Consider the following 19,569-nt stretch of genomic DNA (forward strand, 5'->3'; position numbering starts at 1 on the left):
TCCATTGTCAACCTCTCTATATCGTTCCTGTTCGCTCAGTAAAAAACACTGAGACAGTACACTGAGGTACTCGGGGATATGGAGGGGTGGGAGGGTCCTAAATTTGAATATTCAGTGCCTTTGTTCGGCTCCGCCCGTCCATATCCCAAGAGTACTCCAGTGCCCCCTATGGATTCAAAGAAAAGGATTTACCTGGTAAGTACCAAAATCCTATTTTGTGTGTGTTCGGGAAATGTCCCTCTCATAGAACAAGCCTCTTTTTGTTCTCGTTTGTAAGAGTAATTATGTCGTTGCATCGAGTGTTTGCAGGCCACCATGGGGTAAAGTGATTAACAGTGTCCCTGTTCATGAGAGGTAGTGGAAGTAATTTTTCACTTATGCAATCCTTTGGTCTCTTTCCTACTGCCCTTACTGCCAAGGTGAAATGTATATAATTTAATAAGCTTTAGCAACGTTTTTTAAAGTAGTTTCTACTGAACTTCTGTTTTTTTTACAAAAAGTATGAACCCCTAGTTTAAGGCTACATTTTCCTGCCTGGAATACAAAGGAATTGGGATTTAAGTGATCTGTTGATCTGTGCCATCTAGTAGACTTGTGAATATAAACCGAGAACGTGACCATATAAATACCTGCTGCACCTGTCCAGTAAGGTGTGTGTGCACTTGTGTTACAGAGAGAAGACTAGGGGACAGAAAGCTGACTAGCCACGATAAAGTCCCGGCAAGTGGCTGCAGGAAAATACAATAAAGTACTGGCAGGATTATCCACTGATGTTGTGCAAATATACTTTCACCACTATAAAATGAATTGTTGGATCAGCTATGTGCCCTACACCTGATATATCCATCTTTTCACAAACCTAAAATCTATAAAAATGTGTAAAGGATATGGGACATGAAGGGTGGTACTAAGGAGCTTACACCCTCCATAAGAACAGGGTTTTGGTTTGGACTAGTTTCTGTAATTTCATTCTAGTTCAGCCGCTGAACCCAACTGTCATTGTTGTTGCCATTACTTTTCCTCTTTTGTTGATTTCAGTGGCATTGAGGGTTAAAACAGCTTCCACTAATGTCGGATGCAGGTGTCCTGGGTTGGGATTTAGTTAGGATGTCAACAGATAGTATGCAGACACTAGAATTCCGGCACCAGTATCCCGGCACCAGGAGACTGTGCTGAATTATTTGATATGAGAAACTTGAGTATCTGTGTGCGACTGAGTCTCTGAAGTTGTAAACGCAATGCTACGTTGCAGCGGCCGTGGCTTTTCTCCACGCCAAGTTCCATTGTGGTTCATATAAAGCAGGCCTGGCCAACCTGTGGCTCTCCAGCTGTTGTAAAACTACAAGTCCCATCATGCTTTGCCACAGATTTGCTATTAGGGAATTCTAAAACTGTGGCAGGGCATGCTGGGATGTGTAGTTTTACAACATCTGGAGAGCCACAGGTTGGCCTGGCCTGATATAAAGACTCAGTCACACACAGATATACAAGTGTTACAAACCAAATTAATCTGCACAATCTTCTGGTACGTCCTAGTCCTAGAGATTTTCTGCAAAGCACTAGCAGTGTGTCGAGGGACCTGGCAGCTCACTCATACCAGGCGTCTCGCACTGTGTGGTGTTTTGAGTCTAGGACAATGCATGAATTAGATACCAGGGGTATTAGACCTTAAGAGACAGTTCATATTCATTTTAAAAAAGAAGCTGTTATTTAGCGCAAATCGAGGTGTCTACAGCGGTAACGGATACCTTTATTGCAGAGAGCTGAAATATTGTTGCACACAGTAAACAAGCTTGCTGTTCATAAAGTAGCGCAGTACGCCTCCCAGGAAATAGCGCAAGTTATTCAGTAACATTGCGAGTAAACAGTACAAAAGAATAGGGATGTTCTGGACACCCTAGAGCTGAAGTACAACAGATGCATTTGTTGCTGTGATGCTTTTAAAAACTAAGGGGGATATTCAATTGTTTGAAAAGTCAGTTGGGTGTCTTTTTTCCTATCTAATAGACAGGAACAATCAGACACCCAACCGACTTTTCAAACATTTGAATTCCCCCCCAATAAGTCCTTCCTGCCTGCCAAGCTCTGTTAAATTAAAGGGAAGGGGAGGGGGTGAAGCACTGTAATAGTGAAGAGAAGATGGGATGTAAGAGCTCCGATAGTTATCGGAGCAAGCTGAATTGATATATGGGCAGATAAAATTTCAAGTTCGCAAGTATGTTGGGGAAACAGTGTTAATATGAATTTTTCCCTATTACACTGCAAAAATGTGAATACATTTTATTAAACAGTGCATTAGAAAAGTCAATTTGTAAGGCATTCCCTTTTACCTTGCTGGAAATCCTTGATGCATTAAAGTGGCCAAGACAACTTGTATGTTTGATGTGCTGCTGCATTAGATAGGGATGAAAGGTCTGCTTGTCTGCTTTACCAGATCAGGTTCTGATAACATGAGTAAAGGGGGGTACTCACGTAGCGATCGCTGCTTAAAATCTAAGCATTCTGACTAGATTGCTTAGATTTTAAGCAGTGATCTCTCCATGTGTACCCCCACAGCGATAGCGATGTGCGGCCCTGTGCATCGCTATCGCTGGTGCTAGATTTAAATTGCCCTGGGTGAAGTGAGCCCCCCCATCTCTCCCCACACGCACAGCACACATCGCGCTATGCTGAGCGGCGGGAGAGATGTTTGCTGAGCGGTTCGCTCAGCGCACACCTCTCCCCAAATCGGGCCGTGAATACGGCTCTTAACAGTTCAACATCTCCAATCCAGAAATAAAAGTGCAGATCGGGCAGGTGGAATAGTAAATACCAAATCTTCTTGGTGAACAAATTTATATCTATTTGGAGTGAAATGCAGAAAACTCAAATAATTGGTACAGTTTTTGGATTCCTATGTTCTAGAAGCCTTTACATGAAAATGATCACAGACAGCCCACGTTATCCTTTAACACATTCTGGTTTACAGTTTTCCGTTGCGGACCAGACAGTAACTGCCAATGCTGGGGAAGGATAACCACCATTCCAATGGGAGAGCTGATACTGGAACAGCAGCTGGAGTTTGGGGATGATTGGAGAAAGGGGGGGAATTCCTGTCAAATCACTTTTCTTTAAATTATTATTTTTTTAATTAAACTTTCAGCAACATGTAGACAATCATTACCATTTTTGCTGTGGCACCCCTCAAATGTCTTGTTACGCCGCTGTCATTAATAATGAGTGGTGTAAGAAGTGTTTTGATTTGGGGGTAGTTGTATTTTGTGGGATCTGGTCTCTAGATCGACAGTAACTATGTCGACAGGGTCTCTAGGTCGACAGGTCAAAAGGTCGACATGAGTTTTTCACGATTTTTTTTCCTTTCTTGATCTTTTTCATACTTAACGATCCACGTGGACTACGATTGGAACGGTAATCTGCCGAAGCATGGCGAGCAGACACGGTGCACTAATTGGGGTTCCCAATCACTCTACAAAGAAAACGACACCAAAAAAACATAAACGCATGTCGACCTTTTGACCTGTCGACCTAAACTGTCGACCAGTAGTGGTCGACCTAGGCACTGTCGACCTAGTTACTATCTACCTTCCATACCACACCCGTATTTTGTAACGTTACAATTGTTTCCATTCATCAGCTTGATTAAGATCTAGGTAAATGAATGTCTAGCTGTAAATGACTCGGGGATTGATACAGTACACACACCTTTCTATTGACTGCATTATTTCCCGCTTAGACAAGAGTTGATCCATTTTACAGTCACTATTTAATCCCCAAAATGAAAGGAAGAGAATTGATGACATCTGACAGGTCCTAGCAGTGACGGCTCACAAGCTAAGCAGAGACGACAGCCACCAGTGACTGCAGGCACAGCCCTGCGTTTCCCTGTAATGAGGCGTGCACTAATAGACTACAGGGGAAATAAATGCTGAAGCTATACGTTAGGATTCTGTTGCTGCAGCTGAATTTTTCCTATGTAAAAATGTCAGGGAGCATTTTGTTTTGGCAGGCGACGTTCTCAACAGCAGTAATCTGCAGCTTAATATAATAGGAGCCCGTGTCTTGGTGTTTTTCATACACAGTATTGTTCTCTCCCCCTGGCTGCTTATGTATCAATTTCCCACCCAGCCATTATGTGATTAGTTTACAAAGTTTCTTCACTCTGTCCAAACTCCACAGAGAACTGCAGAGCCGATGTGGATGGGCAATGAGAGCTATAGCCAATGAGGATTTTTTATTTTTTAACTTAAAATACAATCCTTTAAAACTGTAACCCTTGAATGACTGCTGCACTGTGGTTTACTGTAAATACAGGATTTGTTTACAGCTCATTCTGTTCTCTACTTATCTGAAGATATTCATTCTGTTCCACCTGCCCTCCCCACCCCCCACCCCCCTCCCCCTCCTCCACTGAATAGGTGACTACTAGCAGTCACAGTAGCTGGCTGTAATAATTGTCATAAGAGTATTTTGATATATGGCATTAATTGGAGCTGTAATAAAGGCTGTGATTCTCTCTTACCCCAGGGAAACTGCCATTAAGAGTCCTCAACGGATTTCTATATTTCTGTTTCCATGTTAAATACATTCCGTACAGCAGGGTTTCCCAAACTCAATCCGAACAGTACAGGTTTTAAGGCTATCCATGCTTGTGCACAGGTGGTATATAAAAACATTTTTTTTTAAACTGACTCGGGTGCTAATTAAGTCACCTGTGCTTTAAGGGTGGCTATCCTTAAACCTGGACTGTTAGGATGCTTTTAGGACCAGCTGGGAACCACTGCTATACAGGATATTCTGATGCTGTAGCTTAGTGTAGGGACTACATTATTGGCACAAACTAAATGGATTTTCTCCTTGCCTTGTTTTTTTCTTTCTGTCCAAATAGCTACTTTATCCTGTCCAAATTTCAGGTCCCAAAGTTCTCAGTAGCCTATCTCCCAGCCATAAGTCGCGTTGTAAAGACATCAATCCCTTTTGTTTTCTCTGATTAAATGTTCCGCTGCCGCTGTTTGACTTTGGTTGTTTTGTGCATCGTTCTTCAGTTGCCAGAGGACGTCATTCTCATCCCCACAGGGAGAACAGTGGCAAGCGGGATTTTTTTTTTCCTTCCGCTAGCCTCTCCTGTTGAAGTAAGCAGCATAGAGGTTTAGAAACATTCATTCCCTGTAACCTGGTGCTCCGCACTGTCACTACTTCCCTTCCATTTGTTCTTAAGCAATGTCATGGCATCTTGAAATAGATTGTGTTTACCTGATTCCGAGTAAACCTTGAGATGGAAGTGGATATAAATATTTTATTAGACCTATTCTTTCCTCCTCCAAGGCACGGATTTGTTGGGAGAGGTTAAATAATGTCAGGAACTTATACAAAAGGATGTGAAGTTTAGTGGTTATCCCAGAGACCATTTAATTTGATAATATCTTATGCGTCTGGTTTGTAGTTGCAGCTCAGGTAACCATTCTTCCTAACACTGAATATCAATGTAGAGATATATATACCAGGTATATAAGGTTGCATGCATAGGCCGTAACATTAAGCATATATTCAGCGACATGTCATTTGAAACTGTATTTACATTGTGACTTATAGGGACAGACAACATTACCTGAAGCAAGGAGCCAGTCTTCTCTGTATGTGCGTGTTGCCTCCTATGGCACAGGAGAGGCATTGTTCCATTCTTATTTATTTATTCATGGCTAATAGGATTTCTCCTGCACATAAATGTTAATTTGACATCTCCTGCCCTGACCTTGTACACTCAGTCTTTGCCTGTACGAATGGTCTGTTGGCCGTTGTCTCTTGGATGGCCCAAAGCTTCCTGAATTGTAACATGTCTAAAACTGAACTCGTCTTCCTCCACGCCCAAGTTTCTCCCTCCTCCACCCCTCTCCCAATCACAACACTTCCCTCACCTCTGTCTACCCAAGTCCACTGTTCGGGTGTCATCTATAACAGTCGTCTCATTCGTCTCTTTCTCAATCTTGCAACTTCCCCTGCATGACATTTGCCGGATCCTTCCCTTTCTCATCTGGAAACCACTAAAGTTACATTCCACACCCATAGCATCTCCCCTTAATTACTTTAACCTACAGCTCTCTTGCCCCACTCCAATCCACTGTTAGTTTGTAGCGGAAAACTTTGACTGAAAGTATTCGACTACAGTTTATTTCAGGACACAAATTAAAACGGAGATCCACTGATCAAATCTCAACTTAAATAAAACAAAAAAAGGCACTAATGCTGTGTACACACCTATATATATATATATATATATATATATATACGATATATCTATGGACGGACCGGGCAGTGTGTTGAGCTTACACACTGCCCAATCTGTCGGGACTGCTGTCCTGAACTGGGCGGGCATTAACACTGCTCCAGTTCATGCTCAGCGTCACTTCCCATTTTCCTCTGTTGCAGCACTGTGATTGATGGTTTCTTCCTGATCCAGGACCAATCTCGAATTTCAGAAATAGCTAACAGCGTAATACTTCAAATAATACACACACTAATGGTGTACAAATAAGGAAAAAGTGAGTCCCCTTCCAATAGGGCAATGCAATCTTTCACCAATGTGAATTGTTATACTGAATCTTTCAATCATAAATCAAGTTAACTCTTTATGTGTGTTCACGGTGGAACTGGATTCTTTGGATACTCTGAATTAAAGAAAGCGGACACGACATTACATGTATTTAAATACGCTTTATAGAATAAGCAATAGCATGGAGTTATACTTAACAAAAGAGATGATGATCAATCGGGTAGATATGTTCAAAAACCGCAATCACATCAGCACATACTAGTGTTCACTCTAGGATTTTTTTAGGGCAGGGTGCTGACCTTGGGGAGGGCACATTTTTGATTCGGGGAGGGCACATTTTTGATTCGGGGAGGGCACATTTTTGATTCGGGAGGGCACATTTTAATTTAGAAGGGCAAAATGGTGTACATACTGTAATATGTATGCAGGTGTCTTAAACTTGCAGCACATTGTAGCTTATAAACCATCCTGGGACACCTTCGCTTCAATCTGACAGCACATTTTAAGTTTAAATGTGCCGTCAGATTGAAGTGAAGGTGTCCCAGAATGGTTTATATATCATTAATGTGCTGCCAGTTTATTTCTGAAGTGTCTCAATAGGGTTTATATAGTATATTAAACTATATAAATCCTATTGAGACACTTCAGAGTTAAACTGGCAGCACATGCTTCTATATAAACCCTATTGAGACACTTCAGAAAAAAAACTGCCAGCACGTGTTGCTATATAAACCTGATTGAGACACTTCAGAAATAAACTAGCGCACATCGTATTTTAAATGTGCTGTCAGATTGAAGCGAAGGTGCCCCAGGTTGGTTTATATAACATTCATGTGCTGCCAGTTTATTTCTGAAGTGTCACAATAGGGTTTATATAGTTCATTAAACTATAATATTAGTTGAATGCTGCCAGATTAAAACTAAAGGGGCACCAGGCGACCCATATACAGTAGGATAAATAGCTTAGTGTGGCAGCACTAGTCTTAGATGATGTTTGTGTGTCAATTCAACTTACTGGGGGCTGATGCTGCAGGAGTGATCGCGCTGGTCCCCCGTCACACACCGCGGAGCTGGAAGAAAATGCCCGCCACACTGATCCTACCCGGCATCCTCTTTTATTGGGTCATGTGCACAGAGGAGGGCTGGGTTTGCCTCGGCAGGAGAGGCAAACCCAGCCCTCCTCATCTCACCAGCAGCCTACAGTATTGCCGAGACCCGAGTGCTGTGAGCGCATTAGCGCGACAAGCCTGAGGCAGCGGCAGGGAGGCGTGGCAGCACAGCGGGAGCAGTGGCAGCGTAGCGGGAGGAGTGACGGCGCTGACAGCGATGCGAGAGGAGTGGCAGTGCGGAGAGAGGAGTTTCAGTGCGGCCCGGCGCGGCAGTCCTTTAGTAATCAGCAGGGCGGCAGGGCGGGCACAAACGGGCAGGGCGCATTCTGACACTCGGAAAAGGGGCAGGGCGCAGCGCCCCGCGAAAGAAGGCTAGAGTGAACACTACATACAATCCGGGAGCCTTTCTTCTATCACTTAGAAGCCGGATAAGTCGTTCGCCATGACACTGCTGCAGTCAGTGGTCATCCAGGCAGGGCTCATTTATACTTTCTGGTTCTAGTGGTCGTTGTGTCCAGGGCTTCGTTCCACGTCTAGGCTACATAGTGACATAGTAATTGAGGTTGAATAGAGGCAAATTGCCCATCGTGTTCAACCTGTATTAAGGTGTGATGATTCTACATACTCGCTGAATAATGTTTTCTGACTAGTTAGCTACTCACTCATGTTACCCCCGGATTAACCACGTTGATATTTTAAGTATTATAACCTTGGATATCATTTTCATTCAGAAATTTATCCATTCCTTTATTAAATCCAATTAGAGTCCGCCATTACCACCTTCCCTGGCAGGGAATTCCACATCCTGCTTGCCCTAACAGTGCTGGGCACCTTTGGTAGATCCTGGCCGTGCATGGGTCCAGGACACATCAACGTCAATAACCTATTGCTTAGCAGTTTTTCAGTTTTTATATCACAGAAGGCAAAGGCCGAAACATCACTCCAAGTTAGGTAAAAACATGATCATTGGCTAAGCAAAGGTTAGCAACATAAGCAGTTTCAGTTACTATCTAAAGCAGGTGCAAAACAAGGTGTAACAACAAGATGAAGTTCATGTTAACCACAGACATTCACGTCACATTACTTTCCAACCCTGTCTGTGTATGTGTCAGATAAAGAAACACATTAAAAAGTACAATGCAATCCAAAATGGTAATATAGACCCCATTTATTTTTCATCCACTAGGGGTCATTGGAGTACTCTTGGGAATATGGATGGGGCGTTAGCAGGTATAGGCACATTTAAATTATTAACCCCCCATCCCCTCCATACTCCCAAAATGCCTCAGTGTTTTTTTTCTGCCTCGCCGAGAAAGCACACGTTTGGAGGAATCTCTAGACTTAAATTTTTCTTTTGAAAAGGATTTTTCTTTTTTCACTTCCCAATCCCTTTCCCAGCTTACTAAGAGGCATGGGTCCGGGTTGGGGTATGCTGCAGATTGCAGCATTGGCTTGTCGGTGCTCAGGAGAGGAGCCCCGCCATAGACCTAATCGGCAGTAGCTGAAACTGGACAGCACTTAGTCAGGAAGCCCTGTCAGAGCCTCCACGTTATGCAGATTAGGAGCGGGCAGGCATCTAACACTGCCCCTGCTCCGTTCTACATTGTGATACCCTGGGATGCTGGGCTAATTAGTGATTTGGTGTTGGGGAGCGGGGCGGTCAGCTCATGCTGCCGCCCTGCCATGTGTGGGACTGCACGTTACAGTAGTGACATGAGGGGAAGATCGCTGTTAACGTTGTGCTACTCCTCTGCTGCTCCCCTGCCCAGCCGCGGTCAGCCACGCTGCCGCCGCTGGGCGCCAGACACTCCCCTGTGAAACGGCTCCCTGCCACTGCCCGCCGTGACAGGGACATTCAGCCGCCAGAAGCTTCCATGCATACTGGCATTGTCGGCCAGCTCTGTTTCCCTGCATTACAAACTGGGAAGCAGCTGAGGAGGGGGGAGATCGATGTTACTGCTTGTTGGGCTAATGAGGCAGCACTGCAGCTCACAGCAGCAGGGGGGAGAGATGTAACAGTCCAGCGTTTAAATCCAGTTGTGTTCCAGATGTTGGTCCAGTGGTGGGGTTACCCACAGGTGGATCTAATGGCATCTCGCCAAAATCATCAAACACCCCAGTATGTGTCCAGAACAAGAGATCCAAAGGCAGTGGCAGTGTATGCTCTCACAATAGTGTGGCCATACAGCCTCGTGTATCTATTTCCACCATTTCCGCTGCTTCCTCGGTTACTAAAGCGGATCAAAAGAGAATCCACGACCGTCATACTAGTAACGCCTCATTGGTCTCGGAGAGCGTGGTTCCCAGATCTACGCGGTCTACCTGCAGATGATACAAGGCCACTTCTGCTACGTCCAGACCTACTAAAACAGGGTCCGTTCCTTTACCCCGATTTTAGCATGGCTGCGTTTGACGGGGTAGCTGTTGAAACCGCTCTCTGAAGATGAGAGGACATGCTGGAGTCTGTTATACCAACCATGTTTCCGACATCTTCTTTCAAGTTATCCCGTTTCTTGCTATTTTTACAGGCGGGGTTAGATGGAGGACTACGTTTAGCTACACTAAAGGTGCAGGTCTCTGCCTTGTCAATTTTCTTTCAAAGGCGTTTGGCTCTTTTGCCAACAGTTCACACTTTCCTGCAAGGTGTCCTTAGAGTTCAACACCCATTTATACCACCTGCAGCTCCATGGGACTTGAATCTAGTTTTAGAATTTTTGCAGTCTTCAATTTTTGAACCCTTACCACACATGTATGTTAAATTTCTAACTTGGAAAACTGTGTTTCTCTTAGCCTTAGCTTCGGCAAGACGTGTTTCAGCATTAGGTGCAAACCACCGTATATAGTGTTTCATGAAAACAGAGCGGAACTTCGGACGAATCACGCTTTTCTACCAAAGGTAGTATCTTCTTTTCACATCAATCAACCAATCGTAGTTCATGTTTTTTCAGAAGGCTCAGGAACTACAGCTACTTTGCATGTGGTACGCGCACTTCGCGTTTTTTGTAGCCCGAACATCAACAGTACGTAATAACAGAAACATTGTTTGTTCTCTATGATGCAGTCAAGATAGGTTGGCCAGCTTCCAAACAGACCTTGGCTATATGGATTATTCTGACTATTCGTCAAGCTTACTTTCATGCTAGTCTACAACCGCCTGCATCCGTTTCAGCACATTCCACGCGTTCTGTGGGAACGCCAAAGGCAGCAGGTCGTGGAGCTTCTACGACACAACTTTGCCATGCAGCTACATGGTCATCAGTGCACACGTCTGTGCGATTTTACAAGTTTGATACATTTTTGCGGCATCTAGCTTTGGCCGTCTAGTGTTACAGGTGCCAACCAGCTCTCCCGCCCAAGGGGGAAACTTTGGTACGTCAAGTAAATCTTATGGTAACACATTCTCACCGACTTGTTCAAATGTTAAGGTCTATTGTTGTGTCAACTTTCTAGTTGTCCGTTATAATGATATATGTAATTCTCCATTGTTCATCCTCTCTTTCGCTCCTGTTCGGATCAGTAAAAAAAAAAACACTGAGGTATCTTGGGAGTATGGAGTGGGTGGAGGGTTACTAATTTAAATATTTAAATGTGCCTATCTCTGCTAACGCCCTGTCCATATCCCAAGAGTACTCCAGTACCCCCTGTGGATTCAAAGAAAAGGATTTATCTAGTAAGTACCAAAATCCTATTTTTGCTCCTCTACCATTACAGGGTGGTATCCAATTATTCACTGCAGTTTCGGATGTTGAAAACAGACGGATATCGCGATTTATGACCAATGGTCATTATTGCATTTTCCATATAGAGGCCGAAATTGGACCCATGATAACATGTGGGGTTGGGGTTAAGTTCCCGATCCCATGTGTTTTCGCAGCTCCAGGATATCCTATTAGCAGCAGTAAAGTACTGCAGCTAATAGGATATCCCCCTTTGTGTGGTCTCTTACTTTGAGCAGAGTATATCAAACCTTTAGAAATGAACCATATGCACCCCATCTCATCCAGTGTATTCCTTAATGGAGGTATCATACTCCCAAGTACCATAGAGGAAGGAAGAAATATATATATCTGCTAAAAATGTTTGACCATATCAGACTTTGTTACCCTATATTTCCAGGTGGAGCTGAGTTGCCCAAAGGAGATGGCATGGAAAGTGAACATGTACCGGGGCTACTTGGCCATTTGTCACCCTGAGGAGCAGCAATTGAACTTCATAGAACGACTGGTTGAGATGGCGAGCAGCTTGGCAATCCGTGAATGGCGGAGACTTCCATATGTCGTGTCTCATGTTCATACGCCTTTATTACAGGTAATTGAGAATACTGGGGATTAAGCAAGCTTTATACACTAGTATCCTGACCTGTCAGCTACGGGATGACGCCTATTTTGCCAGTGGACTGCTATTGTTACGTGGGTTATGTCATGGTTATATTGGACATATTACATGTCGTCTTGTTTAGGGACGTCTCCGGCATCATATTAGTCGGTATAACAGTAAGATGAATACGTCCCCTGAGGCTCGTATGCAGTTTATTTCTAGGAGAGGTTTGCATGTCTAAAAGTAGTATTAGATCTGTGTGTTAGTCTTGCTAATGAAATTGGCTACCAAATAGAGAGAGCAATAGTTTTGGGGGGATTTTGTACCTAAAATTGTAAAGCAATGGTAACGGGGCCTGTAAAGAGATCGGATTGGTCAGTGACCTGCTAGTAATCCCTTTCACGTTATTCAGGATAATAAATCTGTTTGCCCATACATGTTCAAACAACGTAATTCATCCTCAGAATTGCAACATAACTGGTTGCATGGAACCTGTTTGTTACCCAGACAGTTGGTTAGGGGGAATGCGGTCATGTGACCGCCGCTCGGGATCCCAGCGGTCACCGTAGCGATTCCGGGATCCCGAACAATCAAAATGCTGGCAGACAGGATGCCGACCCACAGGGACTATTCCCGCTCGTGGGTTTCCACGACACTCATAGAGTGGGAATACCATTGCTAAGGTTTGGCTGCGTTTATTCCTCTTGTTATAATTGACTTGTTATTCAGTTAATTTAAATAAGTTATAATTTTATGGTTTGTCTTGAACAGTTACATTCAAGAAGCTTCCTAAATGTGTGTTGATACAGCCTGTACTATGTACTCATTATACACTGTGCGTTTTTCTTTGTGTGCTCAATGGATAAAGCTCCTCCACTTCATATGCATTCATTATCAGGAATTCTGGAACCGTGTATTGGAATGCATGATTGTCAGTGAAGGCAAAATATATTTATGGAAGAGGATCTCCTCTTTAGACAGTTAGGGACATTTCTTCTTATGAGTGCACATATAACATACATGGTATAAATAGCAGCTAATCTTCCTCCTGTTGTATATACCCGTACACCCGTCTCTTCTCTCACATCTCAGCAAAACGATTAAAGACACTGAATGACAAAAGTACAAACTCAACTGCGAGTTTGCAGCCGCAGTAATTACTTTCTTTTTTTTTTTTTATATCAGATAGTGGGTGATTAAATACCTGCAAGAAAATTAAATTTACATGATGAATGGTGGAAGAAAGGAGGTTAAGGTATTGTGTGAGCTGATACGGCGATAATTGTGAAAAATATTACTTTGCTTAATTTATTTTGTTTCAGGAGATTTGACTTTGTAAATGTGAGCCGAGTCCTCAGGCATTTATCTTATTTAGTTGATTAGTAGCAAATAGAACCGTTATCTCTCTCGTCCGTTCTGTGAGCGAGGAAGAGGTCTATTTAATGGTTATGTCAATGGTATGTTCAAGTGAGTGCCACCCCCAAGTGTCCGGCGTGTCTTGGTGATATGGAATCCGTTTTTGTTGTGCTTTGCTGGTGTTCTTTTCACGGTCAAATAAATAAAAAACAAAAACAATCACCCTTAATTTCCAGACAAAGAGTGACGACCGCTTAAAATTATGTTGTGGAGATTTAAATTCTACATTTGTATTTTTATATGGATGAGTGGATCGCAGATTCCCTAAGCAGTTATGCAGCTACCTAGATTTTGTGATCGCAATGAGTGCACATTTTTCCGGCCTTCATTTCAGTGTACCCAATGGCTATATTCCTGTGAGGCAGATGTATAGAGTACACTGAGCTGGTTTTCCTGCAAATGACTATACCATTCCCTTATGGACCAGTTAGATCATGGAGGCTTAGCTATGTCACTAGTTCCTAATGAATTGATATGTTCCATTCTCAGTAGTACTATTTAGCCTACCAATTAGATACCTCCAATAGGTTCTCAAACTCTGACCTCCAGGCACCAGGTTTTAAGGATGTCCTTAGTTGAGCACAGGTGTCTTAATTATTGCCTCAGTCAGTTTGATTTAATCATCATGGATACCTTTAAAACCTGGACTATTAGGGATATATTTACTAAAAGCTGGTTTTCATAAAAATTTTTTCTCATTTAATTAGATTGAAATCGATCTATATCGATATTGATTGACAGAGGCCATAAAACACATGAACTAACAGATTATTTTTCATATTCATTTTTAAATATGTGTGTGTGTGTGTGTGTGTGTGTGTGTGTGTGTGTGTGTGTGTGTGTGTGTGTGTGTGTGTGTGTGTGTGTGTGTGTGTGTGTGTGTGTGTGTGTGTGTGTTAAGGGCCTCATACACTAGAACGATATGTCTGAGGCTGAAGTCGGAGGCAATTTCCCTTGAACTCTCCCGGGAGCCTTCCGGGAGTATTTACATACGATTCCAAATGATTTGGTACAATTTTACTTTTTTATGCATGCGATTCATCGCATACAATATGTCAAGCGCCGACATATCGCATGAGATGTATCGCAATGCATTCACAGGTACCATAAGATATATCTGATGGGCTGGATTAGGGTGCTAGGGGGGCTGGCCCAAAGGTTTCTCCTGCTGCGTCGCGTGCTGCTGCTGCCGCTGATGGGAGTGTCCTGAGAATGCCAATCAAACTTCCTACTACATATCACATGCGATATATCGCAGGCACAAAAAACACTTTTTCCGTACGATTCCATTCGATTACAACATATCACGAGTGCAGCACTAGCGACCTAGAGGAGTCAAACCGACGCTCACGGGGCCGCGCATCGGATCGGATAAACAGCCAAAATGCCCGATTTTAACCAATATATTGGCCTGAATGCCCGAATTGGGCTGAAATCGGGCATAATCGTTCTAGTGTATGGGGCCCTTTAGTTCCAGAAACACAATCACTTTATAGATCGATCTCCATCTATTTTAAAATCGTTGGCAAATAAATTGATGATAATTGATCAATGTACTCTTTAGGGTGCCTTGAGGAATGAGTTTGGGAACCAGTGCTTTAGACGACCGGTCGACTTTCAAAATGTCTTTGGCTTATGGATTTGTTTGGCTGGCTTCTGTAATTCATGCATTCCATGCCAAGCCTTTGTTTTTAAGTCTGTATGCGTCATGTTTATTTTACTTTCTTTTACATCTATAAGGATTGCCGACTTGCGTCCGTTTTTAAAAGTACAGAAGCCACCGACATTGAGAGCTTTCCAGCACATTAGAGGAAATTCAAATAGCTATGTGACGCTCATGTCTCTCTCATATCGTAACACCATCTTTGCAACATTGTCTCTGTTTCAGGCAGCGCAGCAAATCATTGAACTGCAGGAAGCCGCTCAGATTAATGCAGGTTTACAACCAACCAACCTAGGTCGGAACAACAGCCTCCATGACATGAAAACAGTGGTGAAAACCTGGAGGAACCGACTGCCCATTGTATCAGATGACCTGTCTCACTGGAGCAGCATCTTCATGTGGCGTCAGCACCATTACCAAGGTGTGTTCTTTGCTCTCTATGCCAGCTATGTAATTTCTGGTTGGGATCAGACGCTTTTTACTGTTATGGTGTACATCCAAACTTGGAATGATAATTTTCAAGAGGATTTGCATAAATTTGTATTTGTAAAGGTTAACAAAGTTGTTTTTTTTAATGGTTGTGGATGGTGTACTGACGCGTTTCAGCAACCCTTCCTTCCCTTATTTCTCTGACGTCCTAGTGGATGCTGGGAACTCCGTAAGGACCATGGGGAATAGCGGGCTCCGAAGGAGACTGGGCACTCTAAGAAAGAATTAGGACTACCTGGTGTGCACTGGCTCCTCCCTCTATGCCCCTCCTCCAGACCTCAGTTAGAATCTGTGCCCGGCTCGAGCTGGATGCACACTAGGGGCTCTCCTGAGCTTCTAGAAAAGAAAGTATATTTAGGTTTTTTATTTTCAGTGAGATCTGCTGGCAACAGACTCACTGCTACGAGGGACTTAGGGGAGAGAAGCGAACCTACCTGCTTGCAGCTAGCTTGGGCTTCTAGGCTACTGGACACCATTAGCTCCAGAGGGATCGAACACAGGCCCAGCCTCGGTCGTCCGGTCCCGGAGCCGCGCCGCCGTCCCCCTCGCAGAGCCAGAAGCAAGAAGAACGTCCAGGAAATCGGCGGCTGAAGACTCCAGTCTTTATTAAGGTAGCGCACAGCACTGCAGCTGTGCGCCATTGCTCCCCATGCACACCTCACACTCCGGTCACTGATGGGTGCAGGGCGCTGGGTGGGGGCGCCCTGGGCAGCAATAAGATTACCTTACATTGGCAAAAAACTACACATAATATAGTCATTAAGACTATATATGTGTAGAATCCCCTGCCATATATCCATAAAAAAAGCGGGAGTGGTCCGCCGCGAAGGGGGCGGGGCTATCTCCCTCAGCACACTGGCGCCATTTCCTCTCACAGCACCGCTGGAAGGACGCTCCCCAGGCTCTCCCCTGCAGTTTCCAGGCTCAATAGGGTAAAAAAGAGAGGGGGGGCACTAAATTTAGGCGCAAATACTATATATATAGCTGCTATAGGGTAAAATCACTCATTATAGTGTACATCCCTGTGATTTATAGCGCTGTGGTGTGTGCTGGCATACTCTCTCTCTGTCTCCCCAAAGGACTTTGTGGGGTCCTGTCCTCAGTCAGAGCATTCCCTGTGTGTGTGCGGAGTGTCGGTACGGCTGTGTCGACATGTTTGATGAGGAGGCTTATGTGGAGGCGGAGCAGGTGCCGATAAATGTGATGTCACCCCCTGCGGGGTCGACACCTGTGTGGATGGATATGTGGAAGGAATTACGTGACAGTGTCAACTCCTTACATAAGAGGTTTGATGACAGCAGATGTGGGACAGCCGGCTTCTCAGTCCGTGCCTGCCCAGGCGTCTCAAAAGCCATCAGGGGCTCAAAAACGCCCGCTACCTCAGATGGCAGACACAGATGTCGACACGGATACTGACTCCAGTGTCGACGACGATGAGACTAGTGTACATTCCAATAGGGCCATCCGTTCCATGATTACGGCAATGAAAAATGTGTTGCACATTTCTGACATTAACCCTGGTACCACAAAAAAGGGTATTTATGTTTGGGGAGAAAAAGCAACCTGTGGTTTTTCCCCCTTCTGAAGAGTTAAATGAAGTGTGTGATGAAGCGTGGGTTTCCCCCGATAAGAAACTGGTAATTTCCAAAAAGTTACTAAGGGCGTACCCTTTCCCGCCAGAGGATAGGATACGTTGGGAGACATCCCCTAGGGTGGATAAAGCGCTCACACGCTTGTCAAAGAAGGTGGCACTACCGTCTCCGGATACGGCCGCCCTAAAGGAGCCTGCGGATAGAAAGCAGGAGGCTATCCTGAAGTCTGTATATACACACTCAGGTATTATACTGAGACCGGCTATTGCTTCAGCATGGATGTGCAGTGCTGCAGCTGCGTGGTCAGATTCCCTGTCTGATAACATTGATACCCTTGACAGGGACACTATATTGCTAACTGTAGAGCATATTAAAGACGTAGTCTTATACATGAGAGATGCACAGAGGGATATTTGCCAACTGGCATCTAGAATAAATGCAATGTCCATTTCTGCCAGGAGAGTATTATGGACTCGGCAGTGGACAGGTGATGCGGATTCTAAAAGGCACATGGAGGTTTTGCCTTACAAGGGTGAGGAATTGTTTGGGGATGGTATCTCGGACCTCGTTTCCACAGCGACGGCTGGGAAGTCGACATTTTTACCCCATGTTCCCTCACAGCCAAAGAAAGCACCGTATTATCAGGTACAGTCCTTTCGGCCCCAGAAAGGCAAGCGGGTTAAAGGCGCGTCCTTTCTACCCAGAGGCAGAGGTAGGGGGAAAAAGCTGCACCAAACAGCAAGTTCCCAGGAACAAAAGTCCTCTCCCGCTTCCTCTAAGTCCACCGCATGACGCTGGTGCTCCACAGGTGGAGCCAGGTGCGGTGGGGGCCCGTCTCCGGAACTTCAGCGACCAGTGGGTTCGCTCACGGGTGGATCCCTGGATTCTACAAGTGGTATCTCAGGGGTACAAGCTGAAATTCGAGACGTCTCCCCCTCGCCGTTTCCTCAAATCAGCCTTGCCAACTACTCCCCCAGACAGGGAGGCGGTGCTGGGGGCGATTCACAAGCTGTACTCCCAGCAGGTGATAACCAAAGTACCCCTCCTTCAACAGGGACGGGGTTACGCTTCCACAATGTTTGTGGTACCGAAACCGGATGGTTCGGTGAGACCCATTTTAAATTTGAAATCCTTGAACACTTATATAAGAAGGTTCAAGTTCAAAATGGAATCGCTCAGGGCGGTTATTGCAAGCCTGGACGAAGGGGATTACATGGTATCACTGGACATCAAGGATGCTTACCTGCATGTCCCCATTTACCCTCCTCACCAGGAGTACCTCAGATTTGTGGTACAGGACTGTCATTACCAATTCCAGACGTTGCCGTTTGGTCTGTCCACGGCACCGAGGGTATTTACCAAGGTAATGGCCGAAATGATGATGCTCCTTCGAAAAAAGGGAGTTATAATTATCCCGTACTTGGACGATCTCCTTATAAAGGCGAGGTCCAGGGAACAGTTGTTGATCGGAGTAGCACTAGCTCGGGAAGTGCTACAACAGCACGGCTGGATCCTGAATATTCCAAAGTCGCAGCTGGTTTCTACAACGCGTCTACTGTTCCTGGGAATGGTTCTGGACACAGAACAGAAAAAGGTGTTTCTCCCGGAGGAGAAGGCCAAGGAATTGTCATCTCTAGTCAGAGACCTCCTAAAACCAAAACAGGTGTCGGTGCACCACTGCACGCGAGTCCTGGGAAAGATGGTAGCTTCTTACGAAGCAATTCCATTCGGAAGGTTCCATGCAAGGATCTTTCAGTGGGATCTGTTGGACAAGTGGTCCGGATCGCATCTTCAGATGCATCGGCTGATAACCCTGTCTCCAAGGACCAGGGTGTCGCTGTTGTGGTGGCTGCAGAGTGCTCATCTTCTAGAGGGCCGCAGATTCGGCATACAGGAATGGGTCCTGGTGACCACGGATGCCAGCCTTCGAGGTTGGGGGGCAGTCACACAGGGAAGAAACTTCCAAGGACTATGGACGAGTCAGGAGACTTCCCTACACATAAATATTCTGGAACTAAGGGCCATTTACAATGCCCTAAGTCAGGCAAGGCCCCTGCTTCAACACCAGCCGGTGCTGATCCAGTCAGACAACATCACGGCGGTCGCCCATGTAAACCGTCAGGGCGGCACAAGAAGCAGGATGGCGATGGCAGAAGCCACAAGGATTCTCCGATGGGCGGAAAATCATGTGTTAGCACTGTCAGCAGTGTTCATTCCGGGAGTGGACAACTGGGAAGCAGACTTCCTCAGCAGGCACGACCTCCACCCGGGAGAGTGGGGACTTCATCCAGAAGTCTTCCAAATGATTGTACACCGTTGGGAAAGGCCACAGGTGGACATGATGGCGTCCCGCCTCAACAAAAAGCTAAAAAGATATTGCGCCAGGTCAAGGGACCCTCAGGCGATAGCTGTGGACGCTCTAGTGACACCGTGGGT

General features: G+C 44.9%; 1 protein-coding gene across 2 annotated transcripts in view; it reads left to right on the forward strand.

Moving 5' to 3' along the window:
• The window catches only part of TRRAP (transformation/transcription domain associated protein), a 212,749-nt gene that overhangs the window by 113,363 nt on the left and 79,817 nt on the right, over positions 1-19,569 (forward strand). For both annotated transcript variants that reach the window (XM_063934508.1, XM_063934509.1), the window contains 2 exons: positions 11,773-11,964; positions 15,278-15,473. In XM_063934508.1, the coding sequence (XP_063790578.1) occupies positions 11,773-11,964; positions 15,278-15,473 (388 nt within the window). The remainder of the gene's footprint in view (positions 1-11,772; positions 11,965-15,277; positions 15,474-19,569) is intronic.

Source organism: Pseudophryne corroboree, chromosome 7 (assembly GCF_028390025.1).
Source record: "Pseudophryne corroboree isolate aPseCor3 chromosome 7, aPseCor3.hap2, whole genome shotgun sequence".
Classification (NCBI taxonomy): Eukaryota; Metazoa; Chordata; class Amphibia; order Anura; family Myobatrachidae; genus Pseudophryne; species Pseudophryne corroboree.